The sequence below is a fragment of the Neocloeon triangulifer genome, unplaced genomic scaffold (assembly GCF_031216515.1).
Source record: "Neocloeon triangulifer isolate White Clay Creek 2 clone unplaced genomic scaffold, ASM3121651v1 ptg000012l, whole genome shotgun sequence".
NCBI classification, from domain to species: Eukaryota; Metazoa; Arthropoda; class Insecta; order Ephemeroptera; family Baetidae; genus Neocloeon; species Neocloeon triangulifer.
The window spans coordinates 538870-556434 of NW_026775554.1; the positions used below are offsets into that span (position 1 = coordinate 538870).

The 17565-nt window shown below is 45.0% G+C and overlaps 10 protein-coding genes across 11 annotated transcripts; 6 read left to right on the top strand and 4 right to left on the bottom strand.

The window, feature by feature from the left end:
- The first annotated feature begins 38 nt into the window (after positions 1-38).
- LOC132198009 (uncharacterized) lies at positions 39-1712 on the top strand. The gene is made up of 2 exons (XM_059621670.1): positions 39-500; positions 612-1712. Exons 1-2 carry the CDS (start codon positions 156-158, stop codon positions 873-875), a joined length of 609 nt encoding a protein of 202 aa, XP_059477653.1. The 5' UTR covers positions 39-155; the 3' UTR covers positions 876-1712.
- On the bottom strand, positions 1243-5585 carry LOC132198005 (inositol polyphosphate 5-phosphatase E). Its single transcript, XM_059621664.1, has 7 exons — positions 4923-5585; positions 4658-4862; positions 4223-4365; positions 4052-4169; positions 3727-4002; positions 2530-3113; positions 1243-2460 (listed from the first exon to the last, which is right to left on the bottom strand). The coding sequence occupies exons 1-7, from the start codon at positions 5258-5260 to the stop codon at positions 2346-2348; spliced, it is 1779 nt and encodes a 592-aa protein (XP_059477647.1). The 5' UTR covers positions 5261-5585; the 3' UTR covers positions 1243-2345.
- LOC132198010 (uncharacterized) lies at positions 5578-7687 on the top strand. 2 transcript variants are annotated; one of them, XM_059621672.1, is made up of 6 exons: positions 5578-5791; positions 5847-6035; positions 6097-6268; positions 6328-6511; positions 6563-6735; positions 6793-7687. In XM_059621672.1, the coding sequence occupies exons 1-5, from the start codon at positions 5684-5686 to the stop codon at positions 6687-6689; spliced, it is 780 nt and encodes a 259-aa protein (XP_059477655.1). In that variant the 5' UTR covers positions 5578-5683; the 3' UTR covers positions 6690-6735; positions 6793-7687. The 2 variants fall into 2 exon arrangements, with proteins under 2 accessions (XP_059477655.1, XP_059477654.1); XM_059621671.1 differs by having other exon boundaries at positions 6563-7687.
- On the bottom strand, positions 6729-7378 carry LOC132198012 (ATP synthase subunit C lysine N-methyltransferase). Its single transcript, XM_059621674.1, has one exon. The coding sequence runs from the start codon at positions 7376-7378 to the stop codon at positions 6815-6817; it is 564 nt and encodes a 187-aa protein (XP_059477657.1). The 3' UTR covers positions 6729-6814.
- Positions 7241-8055, bottom strand: LOC132198013 (nucleoside diphosphate kinase 6). The gene is made up of 3 exons (XM_059621677.1): positions 7869-8055; positions 7657-7799; positions 7241-7604 (listed from the first exon to the last, which is right to left on the bottom strand). The coding sequence occupies exons 1-3, from the start codon at positions 8025-8027 to the stop codon at positions 7385-7387; spliced, it is 522 nt and encodes a 173-aa protein (XP_059477660.1). The 5' UTR covers positions 8028-8055; the 3' UTR covers positions 7241-7384.
- A 56-nt stretch (positions 8056-8111) lies between these two features.
- On the top strand, positions 8112-9465 carry LOC132198007 (hydroxyacyl-coenzyme A dehydrogenase, mitochondrial-like). Its single transcript, XM_059621668.1, has 3 exons — positions 8112-8679; positions 8733-9069; positions 9129-9465. The coding sequence occupies exons 1-3, from the start codon at positions 8200-8202 to the stop codon at positions 9248-9250; spliced, it is 939 nt and encodes a 312-aa protein (XP_059477651.1). The 5' UTR covers positions 8112-8199; the 3' UTR covers positions 9251-9465.
- Positions 9466-9673: 208 nt separating this feature from the next.
- LOC132198331 (probable 3-hydroxyacyl-CoA dehydrogenase B0272.3) lies at positions 9674-10410 on the top strand. Its single transcript, XM_059622305.1, is given in 4 exon segments — positions 9674-9733; positions 9885-10049; positions 10052-10223; positions 10270-10410. Coding segments are annotated over 4 exon segments (522 nt in total). The 3' UTR covers positions 10395-10410.
- A 68-nt stretch (positions 10411-10478) lies between these two features.
- LOC132198008 (hydroxyacyl-coenzyme A dehydrogenase, mitochondrial-like) lies at positions 10479-12161 on the top strand. The gene is made up of 3 exons (XM_059621669.1): positions 10479-11103; positions 11161-11497; positions 11552-12161. The coding sequence occupies exons 1-3, from the start codon at positions 10636-10638 to the stop codon at positions 11671-11673; spliced, it is 927 nt and encodes a 308-aa protein (XP_059477652.1). The 5' UTR covers positions 10479-10635; the 3' UTR covers positions 11674-12161.
- LOC132198011 (histone acetyltransferase KAT6A-like) lies at positions 11607-13557 on the top strand. The gene is made up of 3 exons (XM_059621673.1): positions 11607-11744; positions 11806-11957; positions 12256-13557. The coding sequence occupies exons 2-3, from the start codon at positions 11925-11927 to the stop codon at positions 12844-12846; spliced, it is 624 nt and encodes a 207-aa protein (XP_059477656.1). The 5' UTR covers positions 11607-11744; positions 11806-11924; the 3' UTR covers positions 12847-13557.
- LOC132198014 (uncharacterized) lies at positions 13481-14878 on the bottom strand. The gene is made up of 3 exons (XM_059621678.1): positions 14588-14878; positions 14204-14528; positions 13481-13826 (listed from the first exon to the last, which is right to left on the bottom strand). The coding sequence occupies exons 1-3, from the start codon at positions 14747-14749 to the stop codon at positions 13801-13803; spliced, it is 513 nt and encodes a 170-aa protein (XP_059477661.1). The 5' UTR covers positions 14750-14878; the 3' UTR covers positions 13481-13800.
- Positions 14879-17565: the final 2687 nt, after the last annotated feature.

Sequence of the window (17565 nt, forward strand, 5' to 3'; positions counted from 1 at the left end):
CTGATTGGTCGCTGAATGTTGCCGCGTTTCGCCGGCAGAGGGCAGCGCGGCAGGAAAACAAAACTGCTGCTCACGGCGGTGTGCGGTGTGGCCTTGAGCGAGGCCAACCTGCGAATCAGGGTTGGAGGAAGTGGAGGAAGGAAGGAAGGTTGCGGATGGCCGCGGTGCTCGAGTCGTCGTTCCTGCGGCAGCGGCTGCGCCAGATGGAGCTGCAGACGGGCGAGGCGGCGGCGTCCGGACGGCGGCGTCGGCTCGGACAGTGCGACTGCACCTCGTACTCGTACCTCGTGCTGGCCACGATGCTCTTCTCGGTGGGCACCGTCATCACGGTGCTGGCCGCCGGCGAGACGCACGACTACGTCTTCTACACGCTCGGACACATGTGGCTGGTCGGGCCCATCTTCGTCTGCTCGGGCCTCATGGTCGCCGTCAAGACCGTCCTTTACCTCCGCAAAAAGTACCTCCTGCAGATGCTGCTCAGGCAGCGCGCCCTCTGGAGGGTACGTACGTGTCCGACCCTGTCCAAAAATCTTCAGCCCAAATGAAACAAAATTTTGACGTTTACGCCAACTGCGCAGAATTACTTTTGCTAATTGAAATTTGGTTTGCAGGAATTGGTGCTGCAGGCGCGGCGCCACCACCAGCAGCAGCAGTACCTGGCGAGGAACGCGAGCAGCCTGACCCTGCCGCCGTCGTACGAGTCGATCGTGGTGCAGGTGGCGCCGGACGAGCTGGGCGCGGCCAGCCTGCAGGCGGCCGAGGAGGCGCCGCCGCCCACCTACGAGGAGGCCATGATCCTCTTCGGCGACGAAACGCTCTTCAGGGTGTTGGTGCAGGAAAAGGACCTGCAAAGCCCCGCGCCAATGGAGAAATGACACAGACAGACACTCGCATAAAATTACAATTAAACCCTTCGTAGCGCCGCTTTTCGAATAATACTCGAACCGAAATAGTATTCGCATCAGCTAGTCCTTGCACAAAACAAAGGTGGAAATTGTACGACTGAAATTAATTGTTGCCACCCAATCTCTCCATGATATTTTTGTACTGACAAAATTGACCATGTGATATAATTAGACCGACGATCAGATCGAATCTCTGCAATCACTTAATTAATTCACATTCACTCTAGACTCGTAAGAACAATTTATTATTGTGCTGCATTCCTTAAGATGAATTTAAGGGTCTTGCTTCGACCAAAGTTTTCTACTTGGCACTTTTTTTATGATTAATCAATACTCCTTATGTACATATACTTGTGATTTATTCTTTTTTGGCACTTTGACAATTATTTTGTGTGAATAGTTTGGCAGTTTTGAATTTTATAATTTTGCTTTAGTGCTTCTACAATCCAACCGATTAATTTTTGTATCAAATTATACTCTTTCTCTAATTGTGACGATTCTTATCACACGCAGAAATGCCAAAGGCTGAGCAATCCATTGGATTTTTTATTTGTATCGGACAATAAAGAGGAAAAATCTGAAACTCTGGCATTGACACGTGTGACAACTGTGTGTGCATTTATTAAATATATATATGTAAAGAGGAAAAGGCATGCAATGAAGTGATTTCAATGTTATTTTGATACGAGGTAGTTTTGCTCTACTAGTTGCAAATCCAATCAAGCTGATAGAAATAAAATAATTACGTAAGATTGTGTTAAGTGAAAAATCAAAATAAAATCTATTTTCTATGCATATATTAATTAATTACACTGGGTTTTTATTATTATTCTGTCCGCCGTTGTCCGACAAAACAACATTCCGAGAGTGTCAACGGTCTACATCGGCACAACAACATAAATCATTTGAGATAACAAACACCTCTTTAGTCAACAAGGCGGCGGCTGTAGAGGGGCCCTTGTTACACGGTGCAACGACAAGCGGCAAACAATGCGAGTGAGAATCTGATTAATTTCTAAAAGAGTAGCTCCGGATCACATTCAATTCCAAGTCAAGGCATTCGGGCTTAAAGTCAGATATTAAAATAGGGTCAAACATTTCAACATTTGTCAGTGGAATCTCTTCTTGAACATCAATATGTGACATTAAACAGTTAAAACTCCTTGACGAGAGCATTACGAGTTACCACACGAATAATTAATTAATATAACAACGGGAGTAGAATATAATATCTATGTGTGACTCACAAAAATGACTATTAAATTTGAACACTAAACACTTAAAAGAGTGCCTCGAGAATAATCCTAGTTTTTTTTTTCGCAAACGTCTAAGAAAACACTTGAACAAGTATGATATGTTGTAAAAAATCACCTGAAATAAAAATGCTGACTAGAACTACAGCTCGGTAAGTGGAGAATAATAACACAAAAACAAATTGTCTCATTGCACGGAGCAAACGAGCGAGTGGCCCTTGCGCTTCTCCATGGCGGCCACCCTCCTCTTCATCCCCTCCATGTACACTTCCCTGTTGAACTGTCCGCCAGCAAGAGGCACCCTGAGAATGAAAATCAAATAAATTATTTCTGAATAGAGCAAAAAATAATGAATTAAATTGGAAACTCACGAGTCTTTGCCTGGGCGAAGTTTGGCACGGAAAAGGGCCCAGACGGGTTTGTGGTCCGAGGTGAGCACCTGGTGGGCGGAACTGTACTGGCGGCACTCGAGGTCGTGCAGCAGGCGCGACCTGAAGAGGATTCGGTCCGTGTAGGCGGGCGTGCGGCGCTTGCTGGAGGTGTCGAAGTGGTCCGTGCCGGGGTCGTATTTGTAGGTGGGGGGGAAGGTGATGGGCCCCTCCTGAAAGTCGTTGAACGCCGAGCCCTCCTCCATGACCTGGCGCAGCTGGTCGCCGTTCAGGATGAGCGGCACGTCGGCGGGGAAGGCCTGGTCGTTGCACGCCCACTGCACCACGTCCTCCCTGCTCTGGTCGAGCCGGAAGTTGAGGTCGCCGCTCCACACGACGCAGTCGTAGTTCTGCGTCGCGTCCTTGCTCTTGCACCGCAGCGGCAGCGCCCGCGGCAGCTCCAGCGAGCCGATGATGCGTCGCGCGTCGTGCACCCGCTCCTTCACCTTGTCCGCGTGCGCCGTCAGGTGCGAGCAGATGAACAGGAACGACGTCCCGAACAGCAGGAATCCGATCGCCACCGCGCCCTTATAACCAAATGCATAAAAATTAGCATGAAAACACGGAAAAATATTAAGACAGATGCACTATTGGCAAACTGAGGTCATGAGGAACCGATTGGTGACCAAAATAGTCAAGGTAAACGTGAAATTTGCCAGGAAAACTGCAATTTTGAGAACCAAGCGATTTCATTGGTCGGAAAAGTTCTCCCACCACTAAATACAAATTTACTTCAACACATCATGTGTGACACATCTTTGGAAAGGTCAGGTCACAAGGAATCGAATGGTGACCAATAGATCAAGGTCACCTTGAAATTTGCCAAGAAAAATACAATTTTTGGCACCAAACGATTTCATTGGTCTGAAAATTTCCCCCACCACCTAATTCGTATTGGATTTTAAATGCAAAATACAAATCATTAGAAAGTCCAGGTCAAAATGAATCAATTAGAGACCAAACACGTCAAGATCACCGTAAGATTTGTTGAAGAAAACGACTATTTAAGGAATTAAGCAATCTCATTGGTTCGGAAGGTTCCACCACCACTAAATGCAAATAGCTTCTTTAAAAACATAAAGTGTGACACATCATCAAAAAGGTCAGGTCACTACAAATCGATTGGTGCACGTATTTTACCTTTGTCCTGAAGGCAGCGGCCGTCCTGGTGCTGACGTTGGCCTCTTCGGGAATGGAGCAGAACCAAATCAAGTCCCTGCGCATGAAAATGCAAATGTGGAGCACGCCGAAGACGGCCGAGTGGAAGAGGACGTGCGACGGCCCCAGAGTCTCCTGGATCTGCACCTCCCACTCGTTCTTCTCAGGGAAGGACTCCTGAGTGCCGACGACCATGATGTCAGGGACGTGCTCCAACTCGGCAGGGAGGAAAAGGTCGTTCAGGTCCTTCGGGGGTTGCTGTAAAAAAAAAACTAATGAGTGAAATATTGCGAGCAAGAGGACGTACTTGGCCGTTCATGTTCCAGGTGGCGACGAAGATGGACACCTCCCTGTGAGGCAGCACCTTTTCCAACTCCATCTTGCCCATTAGAGAGACGGAAGCGATCCTCCCTTGTAGAAAATTCCTATAATTTTAATTAATTTAATATTTTGAAGAGGGTTTGAATTTGAAAAGTACCTTTCCCTAGCCCTTTCTACGGGAATCAAGTGAAAAACTCTAGCTGCAAGAAGTGCCTGTCGCGCCAGGCCTTCCATTAGGGCACCACTTGGCTCATCACTGGCCTCGTCAGTCATACTTTTAGAAACACTTGCTGTCTCAACCTGAGAAGAAAAACACAAAAATTCCATTCTTTAATAATGAAGATAATAGTCTCAAAAAATCACTCAAAGATAAAAAAAACCTTAAAATTTCTTTGTAAGTTTTCAGTCGCTCTAATATTCTATTTAATTATTTTAAATATTTATTAAATTTAACAAAAAAAAAGATCAATGAATTATATCAACTTGATAATTACAACAACAAAAAACTAAGAATTTGTTTGAAAGTTTAGATCAATAAATTATGCAGAAATGGACTTTTTATATTGATTATTTTTTCAAGTCAAATTCGTACCGTTTCCGTATTCGGAGTGGACGGCAGACTTTTGTTGGCGGCACTTTCGAAGGAGTCTGAAGGCTCTTTGCGTCGGAAGCGTCCGGTGGACTCGACCCTTTTCATGAAGGGCGAGTTTTCGCACGAGGTGGGCGGCGTCGAGTTGCTGCTGCTGCCCGCTTTGCTTTTGCCACTCTTGCCGGAGGAGGTGCCGTGGCGCATCAGTCTGGAGAGAAATTATTTCTTTTAATCAAAAGGATAATAAATTATGCATGGAAATTTATACAATTTATTAGAGGAGGGCAGGCTGGAGGAGAGGGTGCCGTGGAAGCTCTGGCGCAGCTTGTTCTTGCGCTTGATGAGCGAGTCGAGGAAGGGCACGTCCGACCTGGCGCCCTTGTCGACCGCGGGCAGCTTCAGGTCCTCCTGCGACTTCTGCTTGTCGCGCTGCTGCTTGGCCAGCATCGACTGCAGGTCCTCGCCGTCCGGGAACAGGTTGGGCAGCGTGTTGCGTCGGCCCGACCTGCCCATCGGCGGCTCGGCCATCTCGTCAGGGTACTTTTTGCCCTTCTTGGACGACTTGCAGCGCAGGAAGTTGTGCGGCTCCTTGCTGCGAAAGCTCATTTTTCTTCGATTAAACTAACAATTCATTGGTGCGATTGCGACAGTATAATTGTTCCCTTGAGAAGTAATAAAACGATCGCTATAAAAATGGTTTTCGCAGCTTTTCAAACCCGTTTCCGAGCCGCCCGCAGGCGCTGCCTCGCGTGCTGCCCAATTTCGCAAGTCCAACATTTTCCGCCGCTCCTCCGCATCTCTGATTGATGACTAGATTCGTGTCTCCGCTGCTGACCTACTTGGGAAATTGCCACCCTTTCGGGGAGCTTTTCAATTCCCGAAAAATTCCTGCACCCCCATTTGCCCGCTTTGTTTACAGATGTCGTGCACGTGCCCGCCAAAAGGGGGCGTGGCCTTTGTTTACACTTTTCACAATAAATTTGCGAGGGAAACGAATTAATTAATAATTTTGCCGAATATCTGGCGACGATGGCGTCGAACCAGTGCCGAATGTGTCACCAAAAAGGGGTCATCGACCTGAAAAACGACCGGTCCGGCGAGGTGATGAAGAAAATCTCCTCCGTCATCACCTTCAAAGTTTGTCATTAATAAAACTTGAGGGGTTTGAATTATTAATTTAATTTATTTTCAGTTGGAAATGCGACCAGAGTTGTCGTCGATGCTGTGCAGAGAGTGCTACAAGCAGATTTCAACGACGTACGCGTACCAAATGAAGTGTCTGCGGCACGAGTTCCAGCTGCGGAAGAGAGTCAAGCTGGACAACCCCGAAGTCAGGGTGGACAATTACTCGACGGACATCAACGAAACGAACACAGCTCCGGTGCGTTTCCTCATCCAAACCTTCTGAATTAAGATTAAAAATTAAATATACATAATTGCAGATGCACCAACTCCTGTCCGACTCGGGGCTGCAAGTGTTGCGACAAAACATAAAACAACTGAACGACAAGGTTGCAGAGTTCAAGGAGGACAAACTCCTCATGCAGGACAAAGTGGCAACCTTGGAGAAGGAGAGAGACGAGCTCAAGAGATCCGTCATGCAGTACACCATAGGTACCTTTGGTTTTTGTTTTTGAAATCTTTAATAAAAATAATAATTTAACTTTTTACAGCCCTACCTGACATCACCAAAAACATCGCTAGTCTGCTGTCGAGGATGGAGCAGCAGTTTGTCGCCATGAACACGCGGGTCATTCCGGACAACTACGTCGAGACGAGGGCCAGAAGCCCCATCGTGTCCATTTCCATTCCAACCAAACCTGGCGGCGAAGTCACTTACGAAATCGAAGACCAAATGTATTTTTATCCAATTCAATTAAATAAATTTTTATTTAATAATAATTTCAGGGACATTCCCGATTTTGACCACGACGATGACGAGATGTTGATGAAGGGGACAACCACGATTTGGGACCCAACTACTCAGAGCTCAAACTTCTTCACAGTGTTGGTCCCGAGGAGATCAATTTCCTGATTGACTGAATTAGAATTTTAAGAAAGAAAGTTTGTCAATAATTTAAGTAAGAACTTTAATTTATAAATCGTCAATTCATTTTTATTTTATGCACAATAAACAGACTAACTTTGAACAAAATCCTTTCAACTTGGTGCCTCGTAGAGCCAAACGGTGTCAACACCATTGCCGAACACAGCCACTGGGGTCCAGGTGGGCAGGGGGAACCTGCAGGCCACGACCCTGGCGCCCCCGTCCAGCTCCCTCTGCATCTTCGCCTCCAACTCCTCCATCATCTGTTCGACCCCGAAGATGACCACGTCCGAGAACGGGGCCAGCGAGAATTTGAAAAGGTCCGTGCGGAGGTATTGGGGCCTCGGAGGCGCCATCCGCAGGGCCCGAACCTTCGAGTAGGCCACCAGCCACGGGTTGAGCTCGACCCCCACGCTAGGAATGCCCAGCCGACTGCCGAGTTCGACGACCCGGCCGTCGCCGCTGCCCAGGTCGACGAGGCGCCTTCCGCAGGGTGGCTTGTGCGGCCACGCCCTCCTCAGGGCCTCCCGCACGTTCTCCACCTGCTGCGAGGTGGCGGGCACGTAGGGCAGACACACCCGTCGCAGGGCCGGGGTCACGAAGGGCACGCAGGCGGCCGTGACGGCCACGGCCGCCCCGCCGGTCAGTCCGACCAAAAGGTAGCCCAGGTCCAACATTATAAATTAAACAATTGCGTCAGGGAAGAAGAACTTGATCTCCTTGGCGGCCGATTCCTCCGAGTCGGAGCCGTGCAGGGCGTTCCGAGTGTCCGTCAGGCCGAATCTGCCCCGCAGACTGTCCGGCTCGCTGAAGATGGCCCTGAAGACTTTGGTCGGACCCAGCAGCCGCCTCCACTCCTTGATCGCGTCCTCCTTGGCCAAGACCTGCACCTCGATCGGGCCACTGAGGAGAATTTAAATTAAAAAAAATATTGTAAAAACATCTTTTTTTTAACCTGATCATAAAATTGACAAGCCGGTTGTAGAAAAAGCGCCCTTTGTGCTCGGAATAGAACTCGCTGGCCTCCTTTTCGGACAGCTGAACTTTTCTCGTTGCGAGGACTTTAAAGCCGTTTTCTTCAATCGCTTGTCTCACACCCTATGGGTAAAAATCATATTGGTAAAAATGATAATTTTTCATTATAAATATTGCATGATGAAATATCACCTGGAGCGCGTGCGGAGCCTTCACGACGTGAGGTTTTACTATCGCCAGGGTCAACTGAGACCCCTTCGGCACTGACCACATTTTCCGTTCTGTTTCATAGCGATTTTTTCCGGCAAAATAACAAAAAGAAAAACTTGCAAACGCAAAAACTTCTCTCATTCAGTCCTTGGTCGGTGGCGCCTCTTCAGTCGATTTCCTCAACTAAAACTAAACTGCGAATCAAAATACAAAATACCCCCACCACCGACAATTTCATTCACTTCTTTATTTTTGATCGGGTTTCTTTTTTAAAGAGCGACCTTTGAACTTCCTTCTCTGCGCGAAAATCACCATGGCCTCCTCGTTGTTGAAAGTGTGCGTTCGAGGGTTTTCCTCGTCCTCGGTGGTTTCGGCCACGATTAAAAACGTGACCGTCATCGGCGGAGGCCTGATGGGCTCAGGAGTGGCTCAGGTCGCCGCCCAGGCAGGTCAAAAAGTGACCCTCGTCGACGTGAACGAGAAGGTCCTGGACAAGGCCAAGGCCAGCATCACCGGCAACCTGGCTCGCGTGGCCAAGAAGCAGTTCAAGGACAACCCTGCCGAGGGCGAGAAATTCGTGGCCGGCGCCCTGGGCAACCTGAGCACCAGCACGGACGCCCTGGAGGCGGCAAAGTCGGCCGACCTGGTGCTCGAGGCCATCGTCGAGGACATCAACGTCAAGCACAAGCTGTTCGGCGCCCTGGACCAGGTGGCGCCGCAGCACACCATCTTCGCGTCCAACACCTCCTCCCTGTCCATCGAGGAAATCTCCAAAGCCGCCCCAAACCGAAAGGTGAATTTTGAGATTTTCTTTTATTTAAAATTTAATTTGAATTAAAATTACAGGACAGATTCGGCGGTTTGCACTTTTTCAACCCGGTGCCCGTGATGCGCCTTCTGGAGGTCATTCGCACCCCTCACACCTCCGAGGAGACCTACAAGGCCATGATGGAGTGGGGCAAGGCCCTGGGAAAGGTGCCCATCACCTGCAGGGACACGCCAGGCTTCGTGGTGAACCGACTTTTGGTGCCTTACCTGGCCGAGGCCATTCGCCTTGTCGAGAGGGGCGACGCCTCAGCCAAGGACGTCGACATTGCCATGAAGCTCGGAGCTGGTTATCCCATGGGACCCTTTGAACTTGCAGACTACGTCGGTCTGGACACCACGAAATTCATCCTCGATGGTAAAAATAGAAATTAATTGAATTATTAAAAAAACGAATTGAATAAACAAATATTTCAGGCTGGGCTAAAAAGTTCCCCGACGAGCCGCTCTTCAAGCCCATCAAGATGCTCAACGAAAAGGTGGCTCAGGGCAAGTTTGGAGTCAAGACTGGCGAGGGTTTCTACCCTTACAAGAAGTAGAATATAATCTTGTTTTTGATCACATTATTATTATGTTTGTTTTGTTGAATTTTATCTTTTGAGAGAGATCAAAGATCTTGCCTGTGGGAAAAAAAATATTTTGCCAAGACTGTGGGTTGGATCTGAATTTAATTCCAGCTCGATTTCCATTCAGTTGTCATAATCTCAATTTGCAAATAAAGATTAAATAAAAAATTCTGCTATTTTAAAACAAATTTTTATTCCTGAGCAAAAAATAATATGAAATGAATGTAAAATTTCAAATTGTTTTTATCTTATAGATAAGTGCAGTTTCATATGAGCTGAAGGCAGTGCTGAGCGGTTGACCACACTTTTTGTAGCAATTTGTCAAGCTAACTAATTGTTTAGTTGGTTATGAAATTATTTTTTTCGGTGACGGGTGCACATTAGTCGGCGCTTCTGATGTGGCTTTCCTTCGGAGTGTCGCCCTTGGACTCGACCGTGGCCATGAGGGCAGCCATCGCAAAGTTCTCCGCGGCCTTTTGGACGGCCTGCACCATGTGTGATACATAATCTGAAAGACCGTGTCACAGCGGTTATTTTTCATAATTATGTATTTAGTCCTACCCTTAACAGGAAAACTTTAATAGCGGTTTAAAGAGAAATTTTTTAGAATCGATTTGGCGGTTTGCACTTTTTCAACCCGGTGCCGGTGATGCGCCTTCTGGAGGTCATCCGCACCCCTCACACCTCCGAGGAAACTTACCAGGCCATGATGGAGTGGGGCAAGGCCCTGGGGAAGGGGACCGTGACCTGCAAAGACACGCCGGGCTTCATCTCGTCAACCGGCTGTTGGTGCCGTACATGGCCGATGCCCTTTGCCTGATCGAAAGGGGCGACGCGACCCCGAAGGACGTCGACCTGGGCATGAAACTCAGCGTCGGCTACCCCATGGGCCCCATCGAACTCGCCGACTACAACGGACTGGACAACAACAAACGCGTCGCCGAGAGTAATTACAAAAAATTAATAACAATTATTTAATTTTTGATCAACAGTTTGGGCAAAGACGTTCCCTGACGACGCCAGGTTCAAACCCAGCAAGCTGCTCAACGAAAAGGTGGCGCAGGGAAAATTAGGAGTGAAAACGGGCGAAGGCTTTTACGTTTACAATAAAAAATAGATTCTAAATAAACAATAATTATGTAATAAGACCTTAATTTTCTTCTAAAATTGCACAAAACTTTAATAGATTTGATGAGATAGACAAAAGTTTGTAAAAGCAAAGTCCAAGTAGGTTCAGATTCAGACTGGGTATTTTGATTTCAATTTCTAAGATAAGGTGTCAAAATATTGGAGATAAAAGTACTTTAATAAAGATAGCCTGAGTCTTCACTCGAAACAATTTTAGCTCTGTTTGAAAAATGTCGCTGCTCAAAATTCGCCGTTTCTCCTCGTCCTCGGTGGCCACGGCGGCCATCAAGAACGTGACCGTCATCGGCGGCGGCCTCATGGGCTCGGGGGTGGCGCAGGTGGCCGCGCAGACGGGTCACAAGGTCACCCTGGTGGACTTGGACGGAAAGGTGTTGAGCAAGGCCAAGAACGGCATCACCGCCAACCTGGGTCGCGTGGCCAAGAAGCAGTTCAAGGACGACCCCGCCCAAGGTGACAAGTTCGTGTCGCTGGCCCTGGCCAACCTGAGCACCAGCACGGACGTGGCTGAGGCGGTCAAGTCCGCCGACCTGGTGCTCGAGGCCATCGTGGAGAACATCAAGGTCAAGCACGAGTTGTTCCGCACCGTCGACGCCTTCGCCCCCAAGGACGCCATCCTTGCGTCCAACACCTCCTCCCTGTCCATCGAGGAAATCTCCTCAGCCGCCCCCAAGAGAAAGGTGAGTTCGAGAGCAAAATTGAATTAAATAGTTTAAAATTAAATAATAATTAAACAGGAAAAATTCGGCGGTTTGCACTTTTTCAACCCAGTGCCCGTGATGCGCCTTCTGGAGGTCATTCGCACCCCTCACACCTCCGAGGAGACCTACAAGGCCATGATGGAGTGGGGCAAGGCCCTGGGAAAGGTGCCCATCACCTGCAGGGACACGCCAGGCTTCGTGGTAAACCGACTTTTGGTGCCTTACCTGGCCGAGGCCGTCCGCCTGGTCGAAAGGGGCGACGCCTCAGCCAAGGACGTCGACATTGCCATGAAGCTCGGAGCTGGTTATCCCATGGGACCCTTTGAACTTGCAGACTACGTCGGTCTGGACACCAATAAATTCATCCTCGATGGTAAAAATAAATTTACACTGAATTGTGTAAAAAAGTAAATTGAAAATATTTCAGGCTGGGCCAAAAAGTTCCCCGACGAGCCGCTCTTCAAGCCGATCCAGATGATCAACGAAAAGGTGGCTCAGGGCAAGTTTGGAGTGAAATCGGGCGAAGGATTTTATGTCTATAAAAAATAAAAAGTGCAATTTAAATATAAATCGGTTTCTTTCTAACAAATTACGGATTCAGCAAAAGGAAATGAATTCAGGTGAAAAACTTTCCTCTTTTCTTGATCGCGCTTTTCGATTTTTAAAAGCAAAGTCTGGTAGGTGCATCGATTGGGATCGCGGTTTGTGCGCCACTTTCGAGCGCGCCTTTGTTTCCTCGCCCGCATGCGGCACCAAAGTGTTAAAAACCCTTTTGCCTCACGCTCTCTCCATCATTCACAATGAGAGGCTCAAACTGTCTGGTGCTCATCCTCGTAAGCACAAATTCTCCACTTATTTTTACTAATTATTCACTAATTCAATATAAATTTTTCTATTTAAAGAGGTTCTCCATGTTCATTTTTGTATTCCTCAATGTCAAAGCAGACCAAATTTCATGACCCAAAGTTGAAATAACTTAAGAAAATTTGCGCCCGCAAGTTTCAAAACAGGGTTTTATCAGCAGTTCAACTACTATTCCCGCCAAACTAATTTGAACCTCAAGGGTGGTTTATCCTGATTTCAAATTAACTAGAAACAATTTCAAATTTGAATATTTCTTCCTAATTTCAGGCCCTGAGTGCCGCGGGGGTGGCTGGAGTGCCCCCGAACCACGCCCCCAACCACCGGGTTACCCCCAGCCCCAAGTTCCGGCCCTCACCCCGCTACGAACCGTACGAACCGCAAATGTCGCGCTACGAACCGCCGCGACCCAGATACGAGCCGCCCCCCTTCACGACCCCTTCGCCACCCCCTCCGACGGAACAGACGACGATCGAGAGGGTGAGTGCGGCGGTGAGCACCCTGAGGAGGCTGGTGGACGTGGACCGGACGGCGGCGGCCACGACGCTGCACGAGGAGAAGGCGGAGGCGGCCAGCGGCCACCTGCCGCTGGTGCACGCGCTGCCGCAGTTGATGTTGTTGCTGCAGCTGCTGATGCACCTGCTGCACCAGGTGGTGCCGGTGCCGCCCCACCTGCACCCCTACCACCACTCGGGCGCCCACCTCTACCCCAAGCACCACCACCACGGCGGCCTCCTGCACCACAAGGCCGTCGGCGGCCCCTTCTACGGCCCCGGCCTCTACGGCGTCAGCGCCACCAACAACGTCCTCGGCAGGGGCCCCTTCCCCGCCTACAAGGTCGAGGACAACGCCAAAAAGTGATCATCAAGACCAAGAAGTCAAGACTAAGTTTCAAGTGCGTGACCAAAAATTCATTGAAATCGGGACTAAATTTTGAATAAAGTTCAAATTCTTTTGGCGGGAAAAGTTTAGACAAATCTCTGATTAGTCTTTATTTAGATGAGATGTGAATTTTTGAACTTAATTTTATCCTCATGACTCATAAAGTTTTGGTTCTCAATTAAAAAATGAATAAATATAAAAAAACCAGTAGGATCCTTTAATTTATATATTCAATTGAGAAATCAAGTCATTGTTCAAATTTGTTTCAAATTTCTGTTAAATTTAAAATCACTTTGTGCCCATTTTAATTACGAATGTAGGCAAAGGGACTACTTACGAAACCGGGTTTTTGTGTCCGCAAATACGGGAAAAGTAAGAGTGGCCCGGAATTCCTGTGTTGGCGAAAAAATGCGGGAGGAAAGTCGCGAGAAAGAAAGTCGAGTGAAATTGAACTGCAATTAAATGTGTGCAGCCCGCATCGGAGAACAAATCGCGTCGCTTTTGACAGTCGCTACGGGTGTGAAAAATGGAAGATGCGCGCCTGACACGGATTTGTGTTTCTCCGACAGTGAATGAATGAGTGTCTTTGTGCATCCCAAATCAAACTTAACACTGCTTTGCATGGCCCATTTATCTATTTACATACTTTCTCATGCCTTAAATAATAAAATACCATTCCAAATTACGATATTTTCATTTAAAATTTGACGTAGATCTTTTAAAAATTGATAAAAAAATCTTTCATTATAATTGAATTAAATTTTATTTTACTGTTAAAAATGATAATTGAAAATTTTGGAATTATTTACATTTTCAGCGGAACAACGGTCGAACTGAACATTATATTGAGTTTTCAACTTAACTAAATCGCACTTTCTGGTCCAGCTCAGGGTGCAACCTGGCGCATGCAGAGTCTTTTGTTTGGCTTCATCGTCAGTCCTCCTCGTTCACTTCGACAGCTGCAATTAAACCAAACAAATAAATTTCAATTAGATTTCGATTCACTTCACAAGGCGATATAATTGGCATTTTGGATTATTTCAGAACATAGAATTTTTTATCTTTAAAGTTAATTTCCCTCAACAAAGGGCTAAAAAACCATGATTTTTGCCCTTTGCTACGGAATATTTCAAAAATATTTTTTTAATATTTAATCGTCAAGAGTGTGTCTTAATGTAAATAATGAAATAAAAAATGAAAAATAAATTACTAAACCTAGCGGATTTGATGATTTAATTATAATTTAATCAAGAGGAAACAATAAAATTGAAATTAATCCCGAGAACTTGAATGTAATTAAAAGAACTTCTTTAAACGGGGTTTTCGAATCACTCACGCTCAGATTTGATGAAGACGGTGGCCGGGTCGTCCGAGGGCGGGTCATCGATTGCAAGGTCAGGGTCGTGGCGGCGGAGCACCTGGGGCAGCAGGTCCAGGTCGATTTCGTCGTCGACGTGCGGCTCGACCTTGATGACGACCTCCTCGTGGTCTTGGTCGGGGGGCGGCGGGGGGGCCGCGGCGCGTCTGCGGGGGTCGTTGGTGAGGGCGTTGAGGAACGTGTGGTGCGCCCGCATGCAGCTCTCGACGAACACGGCCACCATGTCCAGCCGGTTGATGCAGTCGACGCACACCATGCGCGGCATGCCGTCCTCCTCCTCCACCTGCCAAGCACCGACAATTTCATTATTAAAAATCAAGACCAATTCTCAGGGAGACGCACCACGATGGGCAGGCACTTGCGGATCTTCAGGTCCAGGTTGTGTTTGGCGCCGTCGCGGCCGAAGATGTCGAAGAGGAAGCGCGGCCGCTCGGCCTCGCCGCACAGTCGGCACTGCACCCTGTCGACGCCGCCGACGCCGCCCTCCTGCACGTCCACCGACATCAGGCCCAAACCCTTGAAATCCTGAATCAAATTTCAAGTCGAATCGAGCGGAAAAAAGAACAACACGTTTGTTTTTGCTACGATTTTTCAGAGCTCTCGTTGTTTGTTTACGCGACGGTGCTGCCACGCGCGGCACTCGAAGGAACGATCAGCAAAGGGCGGGAAAAAATGCACGGCTGGCTCAGATTTAGAAATTCATTAGATTTTATAAAAAAAATCAAGATTCAAGTGCTCTCGTTAAACCAAGAAAACAGTTAAATTTTTTCTTCTCTCAACAGTTGACTGAATATTGTAAATTCCTTTGCAACAATTGTACGAAATAAAAAGCATAAAACATAAAAATACTTTTCTTATGCGGCCGCAGATCGAATTAATTTTCTTAATTTTATCAGCTTCGGCGCTATAAAATTTTAGCAAATTTCATCCCTATGATTTCTTAACGCCTATTATAGATTTACAAATGGCAAATGATCTTTTCCTGCAAAAAAACTTTTAAGCGAGTTGTATGAATTAATTTAAATAAAATTAAATTACAAAAATATATTTTGGCAGAATTTCCCGATTGAGGGGTTGATTCATGGTGATTATTGATTTTAATAATCGGCTTTCTCTCTCGATTCGTTTTGTGAGTTAAGCGCTTTTATATTGTTTTTTAAGAAAAACAATATCCTGCTCTAGACATTTTCTGGCTGCGGGCTGAAATAACTATCAAGAATATATTTAGTTCAAAAATCAATCTTTCAGAAAATAATTCTTTCAAACTTTTTCACCAGAAAAACGAAACGAATAATATCTTATAGTCTTCTCTCGACAACCGCCAAGAGAGATACGCGTTTCAATATTATCTCTGACCAAAATTAATTAATTTGTTACAAAATTTTGAATTCGATTGTAAAATATTTTGTTAAAAACGTTAATTTAAATAATATTAATATTCACTTAAGGACTTCTTATTGACATAGTCAAATCAAGTCCTTACAACAATATAAACAGATTTCTCGATTTTTGGAAATTTTAATCACCATTGTTGTAAGGACTTGATTTGACTATGTCAATAAGGAGTCCTTAAAAATTGTTGATTTGAAAGAAAACTAATCTTTAAAAGATTGATTTTTGCACTCATTCTTATAGTCAAAATGATTTGAAAGCATGAAGAGCAGGATTATTGTTTTTTTATTGAAATCAATAGACAACTTACAAACCCATTGAAGGAAAAGCTGATTTGAAATTCATAATATTACAATAAAAATATTTTCCGTTTTTATCCATCTGGTGTTTTAATGATTCCATTGATAAAATAAATGTATGAACTTCAGTATTTCTTAAACTTTTCTCAAATAAAAGTGATTTATTTTCTATTTTTTAAATATTGCAGTTTTATGTTTTTCAACACAATTGAGTTTTTTCTCTGATTAACTAATAACCTGCCGGAATAAGGAATAATTATGATCAAGGGACGAGACGAGAAGGCGAACAGCTGGCACAAAATTGCGCGCACCCCTTAAGAGTGAGAGCTTTTCTTGCGCGGCGCAGCTTGCGCGTTTCAAAGTTTAAAGGGCCCTTTATAAGTCGCACGCCTTGTGATTTAAACGCCGGGGTCTTGGGAAAAAAACTCTTGTTTTCTACAATTCCAAAATATATAAAATAAATACTCGTCATGGAATTAAGTGAGTGAGAAAATATTAAAATTAAAAAAATAGATCATAATAAAATTGAATATTTTTATCAAACGTCGTTTCTTTGTTTTTATTGTTTTAACATTTGCGTTTAATTTTTTGTTTAATAAACTGAAATTAACCTAACATTTTTGATGCATTTAGTTGCATAATTAGAAAAAATATAGTAATTGGTTATTTACCACGAGTGAGCTACAATAAAAGCTACTTTACAAATTCGCCAGAAAAATGATGTCATTAAAATTGATTGAGAATCGCAACTTATGCGTCACGCTGTACCGAGTTTTCTTTGTTGTGTGCTCGCGGCCACCCCTAAATTGTACAAGGCGCAACACACGGTTGAACTGGAAATGCAGATCGGAAGCAAAGAGGGTGCGAAAGTTGCGAGCAATCACTTTCCTTTATCCCCGGGCCGCATCTCACCTGTCGCACCTGGCGCGAAGCAGATGCTCGTCCGTGACGTCACAAACGCACTTTGATAGGGCGCAACAATTACGTGCGATATTAAAAAATCTGCGCAGTAGAAATATTTAATTTTTTAGTGTCGAATCGAACTTTGCTTATTTTGTAAAGATTAATTCCAAGTTCCGAGGAATTACTTTTAATTGTTTTAAATTTTTGGCAATTTTTATTATGAAAATTGACTTTTCCTCTATAATTATTAATTATTTTTCATTTACTTCATGCCCTAGGAAGTGTTTAATTATTAATATTATTATTTTTTGAAATTTTAATCATAAATTTAAATCAAACACTAGCACTTTCTTCAATTTATTTTTAAATATTTTCTGCAATATTAATAAAAAAAAAAAAAAAAAAAAGAATTGAAATTTAATAAAAGTTTTTTATAATAAAGATCTACGAGTAATTAAAATATTATAATTTTCTAGATGTTTTTGCATAAATTATTTAGTAGTATCATGTGATGCACAATATGCACATGTCCCTTAAGACCCTGAGTCAGTGTGATTCAGTTATTTGGTCGTTTAATAAAGTTAAAGGGATCATTACGAGTGACGATGACCAACTCTTTTATAAGTAAAATCAAAACATGTGGAGCAACAAAATTCAAATTGCTTCGAATTTCCTTATTATATAATCATTAAAAACATACTGCCCACTCAACTTAATCATTTAGCA